Here is an 18,467-nt window from a genome sequence, read left to right on the forward strand (position 1 = left end):
TGTAGCTGCCCACTATGGGAAGAAGCTGGATTATTTTTTGAACAATGTTCGTTTTATTTGTGATTATATCCCTAGATTGAACTCTTAGCTAAGACAGTCTGCTCATTCTATAACACCCAAACCAAGAAAACAAACGTGATAACAGAATTCTGAAAACATTTTTTCCTATTTCTATCAACAAAGATTCAAAGCAGTTTTCATATTTTCAAATGATACAACTTCATTAAAAAGGTAGCAGCTCAGTAGCAGAGTGCTTGCCTTGAATGTGTGAGGCCCTGGGCTCAATCCTCAGCACCACATAAAAATAAATAAATAAAAATAAAAGATTTTGTGTCCATCTACAACTAAAAAAAAATATTTTTTTTAAAAAAGGTAACAGAGGGGCTGGGATTGTGGCTCAGCGGTAGAGCACTCACCTAGCATATGCCGGGCCCTGGGATCCTCAGCACCACATAAAAATAAATGAATGGAATAAAGGTATTGTGTCCAACTACAACTAAAAAAAATAAATATTAAAAAAAGTAACAGACATATGTGAAAGGCAACAATTTTAAGCAAATTATTTCATAAGCAACAGAAAACAGGCCATGTAAGTAAAGGACTTAGGCTTCTCTCCTCCAAGTTCTCCTGAATAAATTAACAACTTTGATATAAAATCATAATCCTGCTTTTATATTTTACTTGAAGTTCATGGTCCCTTGATTCTTTAAGAGACTTATTGCTTCATCAGTGAGTAGCCGGACTAAAGAACTAAGCTAAAGAACTTTCTTTGTATCAGCAAATGTCCAGTCCCAGGACCCCAATTAGGGACCACAGAGAGAGACCTGATGATCAGTGAGTCAGACTCAGATTGTCTGCTGAACAAATTTACCTGTATTTAATTTGGTTTTGGCCTCTCCCTCCCCTAGGAGTCAGTCTATAAGCTTTGCTGATGCTTTCACAAATATGTCATTTAGTCCTCAAAGTTCACTGAGTCGTTTTTTGCTGATGCTTTCACAAACTGACTTGTATATAGAGTCAGGTTATCCCCTAGGCTATATTACCTGGGAAGAGACAGGATTCCTTGAACATTCAGCACAGCCTCCCCTTCTGCACTTTGTACATTTCGGTTCCCACTACCTGAACAGTCCCTGCCCAACTGCTTACTCTCATATATCACATTTCATTATCTGAAGTCACTTTCCTTAATTTCTTTCTTTTTTTTTTTTTTTTTTTGCCTCTTTGCTATCTGTCATCTCCCAAAGAACCGGAAACTCAAGAGGGTGGGTAAAGTTTATCACTGCATTCTCAGTGCTTAGGACAATGCCTGGAACAAGGAAGGTGCTATATTTATCTGTTGAATAAATGGACATATCAACCCCTTCTTATTCACACTCCAAGCCTCTGATTTCCCTCCTTCTCTGGTCCTCCAGGACATGTGAGCTGCCCCTCCTATGTATCCACACTGCTCCGGAGCTGCCTCAGTTCCAGCACCACACTGTGCTTTGGCCACCTGCTGGTTTCACTGCCACTCCCACTAGATTATAAGCAGTTTGAGGACAGGGACCACAGTACTTCCACTATTATGACTAAAGTGTCTAAAATGGTGCCTGTTCACTAGCAGATACTTCACAAATAATTTTGAAGTGAATGAACATTCTTCTCTTTCTCTTTTCTTCAATTCCCTCATCTATTCCTTTGGTTAATAAAGCTATATACATACATGTATGTGTATAGACTATACATTCTTCAAAAAGTACCTGAGATGGCCATACACATACATATTTACACAAATACATACAACATATGAAAGAACACTGACAACAGAAAGAGGGGCCAGATGTGGTGGTGCACACCTGTAATCCCAGAGGCTCAGAGACTAAGGCAGGAGGATCCCAAGTTCAAACTCAGCCTTAGCAAAACTGAGGCGCTAAGTAACTCAGTGAGACCCTGTCTCTAAAGAAAATACAAAATAAGGCTGGGGATGGGATGTGGCTCAGTGGTCAAGTGCCCCTGAGGTCAATCCTTGGTACCAAAAACAAAGAGAGAGAGAGAGAGAGAGAGAGAGAGAGAGAGAGAGAGAGAGAGAGAGAGAGAGAGAATATTAAGAAATTTAAGAAAAAAAAATACACTGTGTTTTAAAAAATATTTTTAGGTTGTAGATGGACACAATATCTTTATTTTATTTATTTATTTTTATGTGGTGCTGAGGATCGAAACCAGTGACTCACGTGTGCCAGGCAAGTGCTCTGCCACTGAGCTACAGCCCCAGCCCTACACTCTGTTGTTAAATCAGGCAAAGAAACAATATTTTGCCTGAGAATTCCAAGCAGTTTGGACCAGCTCTGATAAACTACTCCACCCCCACATGCGCAATCAGCTGAATTGCCTCAGTCCCCTTTTACCTTTTGCATTTTGTGTCAAAGTTAGCACACTTTCCAGAAAGGAATCAAGATCATGTGTCACCTTCATGTTCCCTGGTAATGGCCATATAATGTACAAAACTAGAAGGGACCAAATGTGTTGTTCTGGGGATGGGAGAGAAGGGAGAAATCAACATTCCCTGGAGTCATTATCCTCTATTCCAAAGACATTAAAAACCAGAAAAGCTTTGAGGCCAGGAAGTTGGGGATTTCTATGTACACCCACCACAACTCTTCACACCAGAGTCTCTCTTGTACCAATGTTGTCCTCATCACCAGTGAACTTGGGTGGAGGGTACAGGTGGGCGTCAGTGGACTTCAGCTGTACCTGGATTGATCCCAGGCTCCTCCAACCACAGCAGTGGAATCCTGGACCAGTTACTACAACACTCAGTTTTCTCATGGGAAAATGGGGGTTAAAAAAATAAATAACTCAATGAACTCTGAGGACTAAATGACATATAACTTGCCCAGCACAGTGCCTGGCATGGGTAGGTGCTCAGTAAGCATGAGTGCCCTCCCCCACTTCCTGGTTTCTAGGCTTGTGAAGCCAGCCCTACCATCACTGCCAGGAATTCAGCTCTCTGCAAGATTCACCACGCCTTTCTTCTCTTTTCTCCACCCATGGTGCCTGTGTTCTGAGAAGAGTGAAAGGATACAGAGGCCCTCCTGGCACACCTTTGTGTCCTCTCCCACAAAATCCATCTCATTTCAGTATCCCCAAAACCCTCAGAACCATGCTGGTCAGGCAGCAGTACCTCCATCCTGTTCTTGCACCCGCCAATAAGTACTAGTTAAATAAAACTATAAGGTGAATTTGCTTCTCCTTGTCTTTATTGCTACTTAGCAACACAGAGTTTGGTGTCAAGTATACATCATATATACTGTTTTTCCTAAATACCAAGTTTATATTTTTGTTGTAATTTATTGAATTTGAACATCTACAAATAGAAAATTGTATGAGATTTCTTCTTTCAGTTCCAAAATCAAGTCACCAGGTCAACAGAAATACAAATGAATCACAAATCTATCTATCCATTTTTGCTGGGTGGACCAAATCTCTCTAACTCAATTCAAAGTCAGGCTTAACTCTCATGTTGACAATTTGTGAAGAAAATGCTGAGAAGTCTTGGGATTAAGCTGAATAAATCACATGTTATTTATATTCAGTTATCTCATTAAACTGAACGTTATCAATGCTTTCATAAATTAAACACCTAAAGCTGTAGAGATGTTTCTAGTTTTGAATCATTTACTTTTATTGCCTCCATGCATCAGATAAAATGAAGATTCTGAGGTTGCAGGAGAACTATAGGGAAGACAAATTCTGAAAATCTTTCAAACATTTCAAAACTTACACTCCCTTCAGACAGTGACAAAGGATATTTGTCGTCCTGGCTTGTCCCCAGACCTTCGGTGAAGGGGGTGGAAGCGGTTTCTGGCTGGCCTCTCCACCAACCCATGGTGGCGGGTTCCGCGAATGTTATCAACTTGATGAAATGATGGCTGTAGAGATATGGAAAGAAGAATTGGCCTCTGACTTTGGAATTGCCACTCACCCTCAAGAGCAAAAACTAGTAACAACAGATGAAAAGACTGAGATTATAACGTTCCTATTGTACACTGGCATGCATTCAGTCAAGGTAAATAAAATAATGTAGTGAGTGGCACTATTTCTACCCAATTACAGAATAGTTTAAAATAATTTTATCAGGTTAAGATGAAAGCAGAAAGAATGATACATAAAATTGTCACAATTAGGAGGTGGAGAATTGGGGATTCATATACCCTGTATTATGAATTCATATACCAAATCCCCAAAACACTGATGTATGAGACATGTAAAAGAAATATATTTAAGATAAAAATACACTGATAAATGATGGGATATCAACTTGTTCTGCAGTCTTTTAAATTTTTGATTGGATTCACAATGTTTAAAAATTTGGATTTGAGGCTTCTAGGGAAAACTCAGAACATTGTGGCCATATCGATCCACAGTCCCATGGCTGAAGCTAACAGTAGTGGTTCCCTGTAGGTGGGATACCCACACTCCTGCTTTTAATACTCACACCAGGATCACCTCCCTGACTCATTAGGTCAGACATCTAAGTTTGCAACCTTGAGTTAAAGAGGAAAAAAGGAATACTGCCTAAATACAAGTGGAAAACATGCAACTCTGTTTCCCAAAGGATACAAATGAAACTATAAAACATTTGAGGCAAATCCATGGTGAATAAACCCAAAATCCTTTGTTAAACAATGCTTGAGGTACATTGCTTGACATTTTTGAGGCTGCATCATAAAGGGCATCCTTTTTGGTTGTCCAAGACTAAATTCCAGGCTGCACCATTAAATATTACAGAACAGGGCAATGTGTATACAACATTACATAATAGATATGTTGTTAACTATATGAAACCCACCCTTATATTAAAACCCCACCCCTAGTTTTATTAAGGTATAATAGTGAATAAAAATTATATAACTGGGCACAGTGGCACACGACTATAATCTTAGTTACTGGAAGGCTGGGGCAGGAGGATAACAAGTTAGAGGCCAACGCTGGCAACTGAATGAGATCCTATCTCAAAATAAAAAATAAAAATGGCTAGAGATGTAGTTCAGTGGTAAAGCACCCCTGGGTCTAATCTTCAATATGAGGTAAGAGGACTGTATATATTTACAACATATAATGTGATGTTTTGATACATATATATATATACTGTCAGATGAATAAATCAAACAAATTAACAGCCCATTGGGTCACATACTTATCATTTAAAACATATTTTATTTTAGGTAAATTGAATCCTATATAAATTAGCTAGCTTACCAAGAAAGAAATTCTATGAGAGAATATGTTTTTATAAGTGAACTTCCTTAGTTAAGAACTAATTGCTAATGTTTCTTTGTTAAACATATGGATTTTCTCATATTGGGAATTACTCCTATTTTACTTAAGAGGGCTGATAAAGTCTAGGCTAATTTAGTTTAACAGTTCCAACCTATTTCCACAAAGCAAATCTATGAACTTGTAAAATAAAGAGATTGTAGTGAGAAACAATTTCAGGGCTAGAAGAAAAACATTTATTACAACAGATAGGCTGGATTTGATCTCATGTAACAGGGCATACTATTCTAAGAAATAACAAATTGAAATACCTATAAAATAATAGGACAAACCAACATCAGGTGCTTTGAGGAATGATGCCACGAGAAGTTCCCAGCATCACTCATGAACCATCAGACAAGCCCCCACTGAGAACTATTCTGCAGAACAAACAGCCTGTCTTCTTCTCAAATTGCAGTCATGAAAGACCACAACCAAAACAACCCTAAGGAACTATTCTGGATTAAAGGAGATGAGGAGATATGGCATGTTGTAAATGACAATACTGACATAGTTGGCAAATTCTGCATGTCTATACAGTAAATAATACTGACATTAATATAAAATATCCTTTAGTTGATCATTATAGTGTGGCCATGGTCAGGTAAAAGAATTCCTTATTGTTAAGAGACACAGGAAATAAGTAGACATAACATGTATACACACATATTAAGAGAATGAAAGAGAAAGAAAATGGGGCAAAATGTTAACAATTAGTGACTTTATATGAAGGGGTATACACAAAATCATTGTTCTATTCTTGCAAGGTTTGAAATTTTTTCAAAATGAAAAGTTTATAAGTCTAAAATCTGATAAAGGCACAGATACTGAAGCAGGACTTACCTCTTTTCTAAAATTTGAATGACTTCAAAATCAAATAATCTTTAGATTGACTTTAAATATGATCATTACTTTTGTTATTTTTTTAAATTAGTAAGTATACCTTGAAAAAATAATTACAACATTATTGACTTGGGCAAAAATACATAATCTTTAGGCTACTGTCCACATAAAATTTATCCTTTTACAATTTTAGGTTATAGAGCCTAGTGATATGTGGGATAAGAGATGTTTAATGATTTTTAACTATGTTCATGTTGTATGGCAGGAAATATGACTTAATAAAAATACTTACTATTAATACAAAAATAAAAACATAGAAATGTTTTTGCTAATTAAGAGGATCATGCCCGTAGCATATTTTATTATCAGAAACCTGATTATCCATCAGGTGCAATGGCACATGCCTATCAACTCAGCGGCTCAGGAGGCTGAGGAAAGAGGATCACAAGTACAAAGCCAGTCTCAGCAACCCAGAGAGGCCCTAAGCAACTAGTGAGACCTTGCCACAGAATAAAAAATTAAAAAGGCTGGCAGTGTAGCTCAATTGTTAAGCACTGCTGGGTATAATCCCCTGGTATAAAAAGAAAAAGAAACCTGATTAACCAAGATTGAAATAATTTTAAGAGACAGATGCTTCTACGCCGAAAAGCTGGAGAGGGTCCCTTTGTTAAATATGATGATATATTCACTACAATAGTGTTAAATGTAGTTAAAAATATAGAATTTTCACTGAATAGTCTCAGGGCACAGTTACTGACAGACTGGCTCTGGGAGGCCAACATATATAGCTGAGGGTCTTTAGAAGGGGTCTCCAAAAGCAAAGAGCTCTGAAGTATCATCTAGACTTCCTATCATGCCTATATTTTCTATTTACAGTTGCCTCTTTAACATTAACTTCTGCTGGCTCAAATCCCTTATTACTACTTGGACTCAGTTTGCAGGGAATAAATCTCAGTTGACATTTGATATTTTCTTCTCTTCCTCACCATGGCTCAACCTCAACTAGCTCTGTAGTATCTGATCTTAATCCAATCTAAACTATATTTGGCTTTAGTCTTCTCAATTCACAGGGACCTGATTTGCTCATCAAATGAGTTAGAGCAGTTGTTCAGCTAGGGAAGCAGGGCACTGAGGAGGTTGAACAGTGAAGAGGAGGGAGCTGGAGGTATAGCCCTTGCCTAGCTTGTGTAAGGTCTTGGGTTCAATCCCTAGTTTAGCACTGCAAGAAAAAAAAAAAAAGAATGAAGAAGTCTGTCAAACAGCATGGTTATCTGCCAGTTGGTCAAAGCCCCTAAGTTCTTTTTTTTTTTCTTGGTGGTTTGGGTTTTTTAAATGTTTCTGCCAGTCCTCAGCTCCTAAGTTCTAAAAAAATATAGTGACAGACACATAATTCTTCTTTCCCCATCACGTTTCAATCTCTTGTTTACTGAAAGTTAAAATTTTGTTATTTAAAAATGTATTATTAGGTCAACTTTAAAACAAAATAAATCTTTCCTCCTAAAAAGAGATAAAACTCTACCACCCCAAAAGGCCAAGTACTTCCAACTTTTACATGGTTATACCCACAGAGTATGCATTCTTTTGATATCTATTTTTTGTACTTATTATTATATAAACAATTCCCCATATATTTCATAATACTTATATTTGTTAATTCAATAATTATATAGTATTCCATTTCTAATGTTCATAAGACTAACATTCCACGTTCAAGCTCAGGGTCCTCCACTTACAAACAAGTTACTTCATCTTTCTTATCCATAAAATAGGAAAGATGCTGATGATAACTTCCTCACAGTCTTGCTGAGAAAATAAGATGCCATCTCCCAGGAATACCTGGGTATTAGCAGGAAGAAGGAATGTCAGCATTGTCCTCAGGTGGGATTTACTAGGAAGGATCATGTCAAGGTCACCCTGAAGACCACTTTTAGTAATCTGGAGGAGCAGCAGCAGCCTTGTTAGGGGCTTCCCCAGCATTCAGAGCCTCCCCCCCCCCCCCCGCCCAATCTCCCTGAAGAGACCTACATCTTAGTGAGGCACTACTTGTTGCTCACACCTCATCACCTTGAACAGCTGCAGCCTGGAATGATGGCTGAAAAAAAGTTGAATGGGTTTTATGGTATGGATCTGGAACATTCCCCAAAGGCTCATGTGTTGAACATTTGATTCCCAGTGCAGCAATATAGAGAGGTGGGGATTTTGGAAATGATTGGATCTTGAGGGCTCTAACTTCATCAATCTAAGTGGATTATTGGAAGGTGGTAGAAACTGTAGACCGTGGGACCTAGTCGTAGGGAGTGGGTTCTTGGAGTAATGCCCTTGGGAACTGTCTTGTCTGTGGCTCTCTCCTCTCTCCCTCCTGCTTCCTGGCTGCCACGAGGTGAGTCTCCACTATAATGTTCTCCCAACTATGATGTTCTTCCTCACCATGGTCCCAGAATCAACAGAACCATGTGACCATAGACTGAAATCTCTGGAATCATGACACAAAATAATCTTTCCTCCTTGAAGTTGTTTCTTTCAGGTATCTTGCCACAGCAATGAAAAGCTGTCTAACACAGGGAACCACATGACTTGTTTTGGTCAATGGCTTATGTATAGATATGATGTACTTTTTTTTTTTTAGCAGTACTGGACATTTAACTCAAGGTGTCACATAGGCTGGATAAGTGCCCTATTACTGAGCTACACCCTCAGCCCATGATATATACTTTATTCAAACAGAAACTCATTCTCCTTTCCTTCTGCCATGAAAATGGCAGGTTCCAAATAGAGGATGCTCCTTCAGACTCAACTATAGAAAAAAATACAAGGAGGAGAGCTTCAGTAGGTGCTGTAATATGAGTGAAAAATAAATGTTCAGGAGGGTGAAGGGAAATTGCATGGAAATGGAAGGTGACCCTCATTGTTATACAAAATTACATATAAGAGGATGTGAGGTGAAAGGGAAAAAAATCAAGGGAGAGAAATGAATTACAGTAGATGGGGTAGAGATAGAAGATGGGAGGGGAGGGGAGAGGGGATAGTAGAGGATAGGAAAGATAGCAGAATACAACAGTCACTAGTATGGCAATATGTAAAAACGTGGATGTGTAACTGAAGTGATTCTGCAATCTGTATACGGGGTAAAAATGGGAGTTCATAACCCACTTGAATCAAATGTATGAAATATGATATGTCAAGAGCTTTGCAATGTTTTGAACAACCAATAAAAAAAAATTAAATAAATAAATAAATAAATGTTCAAAGTCCCAGAGTTTTTGGATTGGTTGTTACTGTAGTCAAGCTGGCTGACATAGCAGTGATGGCAGAGAGCGACAACACTGAGATGGAGAGCCCAATTTTTCTTGACAAGCAATAAGGAGGCATAAAGTCAAAATCAGCACCTATATACTTTGAGGAGGTTGTGGTCTCAGGCTCTGAAAAGCACTATGCTGTTTCAGAACATTAGACCCAGATACCTGTTAAGAAGGGAGGGAGGCCTCTGTGCCTCTGTATACCAAAGGTATTCCACTCAACTTCTGGGATGCAGACCACCTAAGGGAGACTGAACATGTGCTCAGAAGACTAACATGGCAGGGGCAACACTGAGGAGGAAAAGTCAATTTCAAAGAATTTCCAGTAATGGTCCAAGCATTCCTTGTGGGAAGAATAAGAATTTCACTGAATTTCTTTAGCTTTTTGTTTGCTTTTGAATGGCATTCTAGTTTTTATTCTAAAATACATATAGTGAGGGTAGGCCCAGTATATCTGAGAACCTGGGACCAGCACAGGCCTTAATGTGAACCCCCAAGCATTAGATAGCAGAAAGGCTATGGCCCCATGGGAATAATGCTGTAAGAAGCAGCCTGAGACAAAGTAGAGATATCAGTGTCAACAGCCTGATAGGCAGGTTAGCACTGGGAGGCGCTCACACCTTTGTCAAGGGCTGGCCTACTAAATTCTGCTTCACAACGCAGCCTAATTGCTGAGACTGAACATGAAGTAATGACTGGGTGGTAACCCAAGGCAGGGAAAAGGTGGATTCTGGGTCCGAGTCACCAAATCTAAGAGAGGGCAGACTGAAGATAGAGAACAATTCAAACACCAAGGTTCGATGGAACCTCATGAGGCAGGCAATAGGGTGAGGGTGATATCAGGGTGGGCAATAGAGGGCTATGGCCAAATCTTCCTTTGCTTCTATGAGTGAGTTATGGGGGAAGAAGGCATGTCCAAAGTGAGAAGTAGATGTCGAACTGTTGAAAGCCCTTGTCTCAGGCTCTCCTTATATTACAGGATTACAGGCTCCTAGATTTCTGGTTTGTTTTTGTTTTTGTTTTTTTTGGGGGGGGGTAGTGGAGAGTACTAGAGATTAAACCCAGGGGTGCTTTATCCCTAAGCTATATCCCAGGCAGGCATACACATACGCGCGCGCGCACACACACACACACACATTTTTTTTTCTGAAATACATAAAAGGATGGTAGACCCAGTAATCCAAGAACAGGGTCTCCCTAGATTGCCCAGATTGACCTTGAACTTGTGATACTCCTACCTCAGCCTCCCAAGTTGCTAGGATTATAGGTGAGCCACTGTACCCAACCTTTTTTTTTTTTTTTTTTTTTTTTTTATGTGGGGGAGTACTGGGGATTGAACTCAGGGACACTTGGTCACTGAACCACATCCTCAGCCCTATTTTGTATTTTATTTAGAGACAGGGTCTCACTGAATTGCTAAGCATCTCACTGTTGCTAAGGTTGGCTATGAACTCGTGATCCTCTTGCTTCAGCCTCCCAAGCCACTGGGATTACAGGCGTGTACCATTGTGCCCACTACAGTATATATATATATATATATTTTTTTTTAACATTTTTTGGTAGGTGTTTATGGACAGCATGCCTTCATTTTATTTGTTTATTTTTATGTGGTGCTAAGGATCGAACCCAGTGCCTCACACATGCTAGGCATGCACTCTACCACTGAGCTACAGCCCCAGCCCCAGTATATACTTTATGTGTGAACAATAACACTCTTTTCTTCTGTAGCAAAATAGAAAAAAAATCAACCCTAGCATAAGGTTGTATCTCTATACAATTATGAGAAGCAGAAGAAATGTGATTTGTAAATATCTTCAAGTAAAATATGGGTTTCTAAGTGTTAATAGGATGACCAAATAACATTATTGCATATAAGAAGTTATATCAAGGTTGGGTGTGGTGGCACACTCCTATAGTCCCAGCAACTTCTGAGGCAAGAGTATTGCAAGTTCAAGTCCTGCTTGGTCAACTTAGTGAGACCCTGTCTCAAAACAAAAAGTGTTGTGGTAAAAGCACATCTGGGTTCTATCCACAGTACTGGGAGAAAAAAAAAAAGTAGTTCTATCAAGTTTTTAAAAATACATTGTACTGGGGCTGGGGTTGTGGCTCAGAGAGAGAACGCTCGCCTACCATGTGTGAGGCATGGGTTTGATCCTCAGCACTACATAAAAATAAAATAAAAATATTGTGTCCACCTATAACTAAAAAATAAATATTTAAAAAAATACATTGCACTCACTTAGCATGCATAAGTCCCTAGGTTTGAGCCCCCAGCACCAGAAAGAAACAGATAAAACATGCATAAAACCAGGGTTAAGCCTACACATGGCTCGTTGAAAAGTATGATCCAGAATATAACATAATATCAGTGTATTTATAGAGAGGTACCTAATCAATATTCTCGCACAGAAGTAATTCTATATAAGACAACTCTTAGTAGCTTCATTTATAGAAATTCTGATGAGTAGAGGTCAAGAAAAATTTGATAAAACTCCTTCAAGGGCAACAGAATACCACTGTTAATGCTGGAAACACATAGTGACATGAAGCTTCAATATTATAGTGAGTTGCACTGGATGTGATGTCACCTTTTTATGCTATGAGGACAATGTGTCAGCCTGACCTAGGGGGTCATTTATATGGCAACTTCAAACATCTCAGCAGTTAACCAGGAAGCAAATAAGTCTTCCAGAAAACAGAAGCAGAGGGGAAACCTAAAGGAGAGCACTGAGAAGGGAGCCCCAGGTCACCTTGTTTTCAACTCACAGTCCAGAAAACTAAGGTAGGACAGGGAAAGCAAGGGAGCAGGGGCTGCTGGCTTTACACAAATAAGAGGAAGTACCGCTGACCACAAGAAAATTCAGTTCTGTTTTTTTTTTTTTTTTCCTTCTACAGATGAGAAACCAAGATCCAGAGGATAGTGATTTTTCTTAAGGTCACATGGCTAGTACATACCAGCCTGAACTCAGAGTCCTAAGCCTCATTAAATGTTCTCTTCACTTTGCCACTTTGCCTTCTTTGCTAAGTAGCATATAAAAATAATTGTTTGAGACTTTAAGGGGATATTTTGTTGATATATATGGAAGAAAGCAAAAAAGATGACTTTATTAAGAATTTTTCTGGGACAGGACTATAGCTCAGTTATAGAGCAGGTGGTTGGCATGCACAAAGCCCTGGGTTCAATCTCCATCACCACAAAAAGTTTTCTTTCATTTAAATTTTATTGTGTTCTTAAAAATCTACTGACAAGCTAAGATTCGAAGAAAGAATAATAGTCCTGTTATGATATGTGATGATATTACAGTTTATACAGCACATGTACAGCTTGCTATTATACCCAGTTATCTGATTTGGGTTAGGTATCTAACTTATTTCATAAATGGTTAAAAATCACAACCTATGCTTCCTCCTTTAAAATTAAAACATTACCTCAGTCATTCTAGATTCTTCCATATACTTAGTCCCACATCTGTTTCTCACCTTCCTGATAGGTAGGAGGATGGTGAGAGGTTAAGCTGGTAGGAAGGGTACCAGATAGAGTGAGTTGGGCCTGGCCCTTATTAGTGAGCTCTACCAGACAACCTCCTGCTTGCCCAGAATGGTGTCTGTTTCTGTTTCTTTAGTTCTTGTTAAATGTCAAATATTGGCCCCTAGTACTAAATAAATTTCTGTTGGGGGAAGAGTAGAGACTTAACAAGTTTAGATTAGGCAAGTTCCTTAAGCAGGGCTTTTCACTGATACATAGACTAGTTAGTGGAAGATGTTATAGGCTATACCTATTTTATTTTATTTTTTTGGAGTAGCAGGGACTGAACTCAGGGGCACTGTACCACTGAGCTACATCCCCAGCCCTATTTTGTATTTTATTTAGAGGCAGGGTCTCACTGGGTTGCTTATTGCCTCGCTTTTGCTGAGGCTGGCTTTGAACTTGCAATCTTCCTGCCTGAGTCTCCGAGCCATTGAGATTTCAGGTGCGCACCATTGCGCCTGGCTAGCTCCCCCTTTTAAAAAGAGCAAATGTAGCCAAGAAACAACTTTGCCTCTCTTGGGAACCCAGCAAATCATTCCAGCCACATCCAGCACCTTTTACTTCCCAGAACAAAGTGGGGAGGGTAAGAAGATCTGGCCACACACACAAAAAAAGGATGCCGTTTACTCAAGCGTGGGGCCATTTCAACTCCATTTTATGGACTGGGCAGCTTAAAAATGGATTTCATAGTTTGGTTGGAGGAGAGAGAGAGAAATACAAATCCCAGATCAGACTTGCCAGCACCCTGCCAGCCTCCCTCAGTACAGCACTCCTCACTTCCTTTGTCCTCTCAGTGTCAGAACACATCATATATATATACACACACACACACACACACACACACACACACACACACACACACATACATACACACATGAATGCTCTGAGGATGGGATCTTCAGTTCACAAAACTCCTGAAAAGCTCCTAACAGTCTTGGAAACAGGATAAGGCCCTTCTTCTGCAATCTGTCAATACTGCACTATCCTGGGGCAGATCTATGCCAGTCTGGCAGAGGTAATTAGACTCTCAGAGCCCTGAACCACCTGGATAGGTAGGCTTTTTTTTTTTTTTTTAACATAGAAGGTATACCTTTTTTGACTGACTTTGAGATCCATTCTTCTCCAAAATACCAAGGAGTCCTGCTATGAGCAATGAAAAGGAGCTAAGAGGAGCAGACCAGAGAAGGGGTTAGCACCCACCTTCTGACTTGAGACCCTGCCTGTCATCAAATTGGTATCCTTTGTGTTGCCCCTTCTTAGTTCTATTTTTATTGTTATTATTAGGTACTGGGAACTGAATCCATGGCACTTTACCATTGAGCTACATCCCTAGCCCTTTTTATTTATTTTGAGACAGGATCTTGCTAAGTTGCTTAGGGTCCTGTTAATTTGCTGACACTGGCCTTGGACTTGCGATCCTCCTGCCTCATCCTCCTGAATCACTGGGATTACGGGAATGCACCCTGCCTTAGTCCTATTTTTGAATGATATATAAAAGGGAAGCAGATTATAGGCACAAGCCTATAATCTCAGTGACTTGGGAGGCAAGAGGATCACAAGTTTAAAGGGAAGTCTGAACAATTTATCAAGACCCTGTCTTAGAATAAAATAAAAGGGGCTGGGGGCATATCTTAGTGGTAGAATGCCCCTGGGTTCAATCCTGGTACCAAATGATGATGATGATGATGATGATGATGATGATGATGATGATGATAAATTAATAAAAGGGAAATAAAGTTAAATAGATAAACTAAACTATAAGATTACTCCAAAAAATGACAGAGAGAAAACAGGTTTGGGGGGTTAGTTGTTTTTAGGTTGTCTTATGGTCAAAATTAAACAATCAGAATGACTGCAGAGAGCCAGACAAAATACTCTGTCAAAATAAGAAATAACAACAAAGCATAAAGCATGCCCAGAGCCTGGGGCTCAGGTTCACACTGAGAGCTCCTACTCAAGAAGTGGATGAGAAGAAGGCCAACAACTCAGGGCCTCTTATCTGGAGAGATCAGATGATGTTCCCCTGGCTGTCAGCAATGAGACCTCGGATCTTGCCTTCTGCATCTTCCCTCCAGCACCACACACAGTGCTGCCACATAATGGGTTCCAACATATTTGATGAATTATATAATTTTTCTAGCTAATCAGGCTCCAAAGTGGAGTGTATGCCTTTCATGGGGGATGTGTATGGAGGAAACATTAGAAGTTCTGTTCTCACTCAGTTTCCTATTCTTTGTATATATAACAGTAAAGAGGGATATGTATAAAATTTATAAACAAAGAACATACAAAACTCTTAACACTCTCTCTTTCTCCCTCTCCCCCCAATCCCTCTCTCAGCACTGGGGATTGAATCCAGGAGCACTTAACCATTGAGCCATATCCCCAGTCCTTTTAAAAAATATATATTTTATTTTGTGACAGGGTCTTGCTAAAAGTTGCTTACCCTCACTAAGTTGCTGAGGCTACCCTTGAACTTGCAATCCTCCTGCCTCAGCCTGCCCAGCTGTTGGGATTACATGTGTGCCACCAAACTTGGCACAAAACTTACTGCTAGGATACATGATGAAAAAGTACAAATGGCATTATCAAAACTGGCAATGCCTATATATGAAAGATTATTCTATTCTTCTTACTTTTCCATCATGGTAAGAAGAAAATCAGTTGCCTCTAGAGATCAATGGGCAGAACTTATTTACCCAGAACAAATTCCTCCAGTTGACCTATTAGCATCAAAGTTAAAAGAGGAACTACACTCAATGTTTAAAGGAAAGGCTTCCCTTACTACCCAGCACATCACCTCAGGCAGGCAAGGGTGACTATTTTCCATAATACAATGAAGAATTTCAACTCTGAATCCTCAGGGATAGCCAAAGCAGGGCAGGGGATAATGCAGACCCCTATCTTTAAAGGCATTTCACTCTCTTCAGGGCATGCTGCCCAGGCCCCCAGAGAAGTACAAGTTTTAAACTGCCAGTTCCCACCCCACCTCTTGGCCTGGGATAATGTGTTCTAATGAGGGAGGCCTTCTGTTGAGTGTAGTTCCCCTTTGATGCTAATAGGATAATGACCCGAGAAATTCGGTCAGGGTAAAAAAAGGTCTGCCCATTGATATCCAGAGGCAGCTGATTTTGTTTCTGACAGTGATGGAAAGAACTGTGGAAGAATTGTTTTTTGTTTGTTTGTTTGTTTGTTTTGGTTTGGCTTGGTTTTGGCTGGGTTTTTTTTTTTTTTGGGGGGGGGGGGTTCCAGGGATTGAATTCAAGGGCATATCCCCAAACCTATTTTGTATTTTATTTAGAGACAGGGTCTCACTGAGTTGCTTAGCGCCTCACTTCTGCTGAGATTGGCTTTGAACTCGAGATCCTCCTGTCTCAGCTTCCTGAGCCTCTAGGTGTGTGCTACAGCACCTGGTGGAAGAATTGTTTTTTGACATATGGAGGCTTTGAGCCAGGGCAGGGCAGAAGAAGTGAGAGCTAGAAGTAGATTAAATAGGAAGGAGAACGGAATCCTGGAAGGCCCAAAGGTCAGATGGGTACTTTAGGTCAAGAAGTAAAGCAGTCAAAGTACAGGCCTTAGGAAATGGGAGTAGGAGACAGTCATGGAGCACCTGTCCTGCTCCCCTCCTTCTGGTCCCACTGCATCCAAATCACACCCCAGATTCACCAATGTGATTATGCTTGGTGAAAAACTTCATTGAGTTTGTGAGAGATCTGTAATTTAGATTAAAAAAAAAAAACTAAGGGGACAGATGAAACAAGAAAGGCAAAATGTCCTAAACTAGTGATGAGTATACATGGGAATTCTTTGCTAAATTCTCTACTTTGAAACATATATATATAGTATGTGTGTGGTGCTAGGAATTAAACCCAGGGCCCAGGCATGCCAGGCAAGCACTCTACCACTGAGCTATATTCCCAGCCTTGAGGTACATTTTAAATTTCCAAATAAAAAGTTTATTTAATTAAATTTATAATGCTATAACAAATCAAAGGTGTTTTTTCAGCTTTTACCCACAATAACGTCTATCTACATTTTAGAAAGAGAGAGATGAAAGCCAAGTTTTCTACCATGTAGTCAACAACCTTTTCCCCCATACTATTAATGTCTTTAAAGAATAAAATAAAGGGCTGGGGATGTGGCTCAAGCAGTGGAGCGCTCGCCTGGCATGCGTGCGGCCCGGGTTCGATCCTCAGCACCACATACCAACAAAGATGTTGTGTCCGCCGAGAACTAAAAAATAAATATTAAAAATTCTCTCTCTCTCTCTCTCTCTCTCTCTCTCTCTCTCTCTCTCTCTCTTTAAAAAAAAAAAAAGAATAAAATAAGTATATAATTTCACAAAGTAACTATAAATGTTTAAGAGAAAAATGTGTCTGGAAATAATAAATCTGGAATATTTAGTTAAATATAACAGAACATAATAATTCTAAATAAAGTATATTGGATTAAAAAAACTTATATCCTGTTTTTCATTTTAAAGAGCATAGGTAGTTTTCCTCATTTGGCTACTTCATGAAGAGACATACAAGGTATCCTGCTGGATTCACACAGTTATGAGAATTAGGAATGACTTCCAAGTCAGCCAGGTCAACTACACAGCATCCTCACCAATGGTCATCAGCTGCTACCAGAACCCTTTGAAGATGGGATCAGCTTATGACATTTCCAGCAGGCCACTTCTTTTTCACATAGCCATGCTTCTGGTATGTTCTTCAGGCTATAAAGTGTCCTTACAGAATTCATCATCTCTTGAGGGTGTCTGCCCAGATAAGAGGATGCTAAAAATCCATCTCCATCAGATCATTCATCCCCATGAAGAACCAAGCTACCAAATGTAGAAGAATTGGTCTGGAGAATCAGATTCTCCATTTGACTTGAGTCAAAAGAACAACTGGATCTGGCTGCTTGCTTAGAGAGAATTAAGCTGGTATGACAACTTAATTCAATTTCTTTTGTCAAACAAACAGAAAAACTGGCAGAACCTATATGAGGTTCCTCTCCTCTAGTCCCACTTCTGTCGGTAGACATGGAAGGGAAAGCCGACCATTCTGACTGTTGAGAGCTACTATTCTGAGCTAGGCCTCTCTTTTGGATGGGCTAATGTGTTAACCAGCCTGGCTGGAGTGCAGAAAGCTTCTTGGTTCCTGACAGTCTCAGCAGGTTCTCTCTCTGGCAAGAAAGGTGGACATTCCCCAGCTCCTCAGCATGCAACTGAAGAGGGAAGCCATGTTAGCCCAGCCTCTGCAGGTTCAGCTGGTTCACTTTGGGAAGAGGAAGGAGGGAAGACAGTTTCATGTTGATCACAGAGCCCAGCCAATGGGGCTTTCAGAGTTACTGAGCTGCCAGGAATAAAGCTAATAATTTGATTTTCTATGGGCTTCTTACAGACACCTTATCAGTAAGAACCCAGACCAAGGAACAGTGATTAAACTACTTCCTCAAACTCTAGATTTATGATATTTATAGTTCAGCTGAGGATTTTAATCAGTGAAATTTGAAGT

General features: G+C 39.7%; 1 protein-coding gene across 2 annotated transcripts in view; it reads right to left on the reverse strand.

Annotated features, from left to right (window-relative positions):
- The window catches only part of CRTC3 (CREB regulated transcription coactivator 3), a 106,551-nt gene that overhangs the window by 42,667 nt on the left and 45,417 nt on the right, over positions 1–18,467 (reverse strand). For both annotated transcript variants that reach the window (XM_081290866.1, XM_081290865.1), the window contains exon 3: positions 3,789–3,908. In XM_081290866.1, coding sequence (XP_081146992.1) covers positions 3,789–3,908 — 120 coding nt within the window. The remainder of the gene's footprint in view (positions 1–3,788; positions 3,909–18,467) is intronic.

The sequence above is a fragment of the Spermophilus citellus genome, assembly GCF_964194105.1.
Source record: "Spermophilus citellus genome assembly, chromosome: 4".
NCBI classification, from domain to species: domain Eukaryota; kingdom Metazoa; phylum Chordata; class Mammalia; order Rodentia; family Sciuridae; genus Spermophilus; species Spermophilus citellus.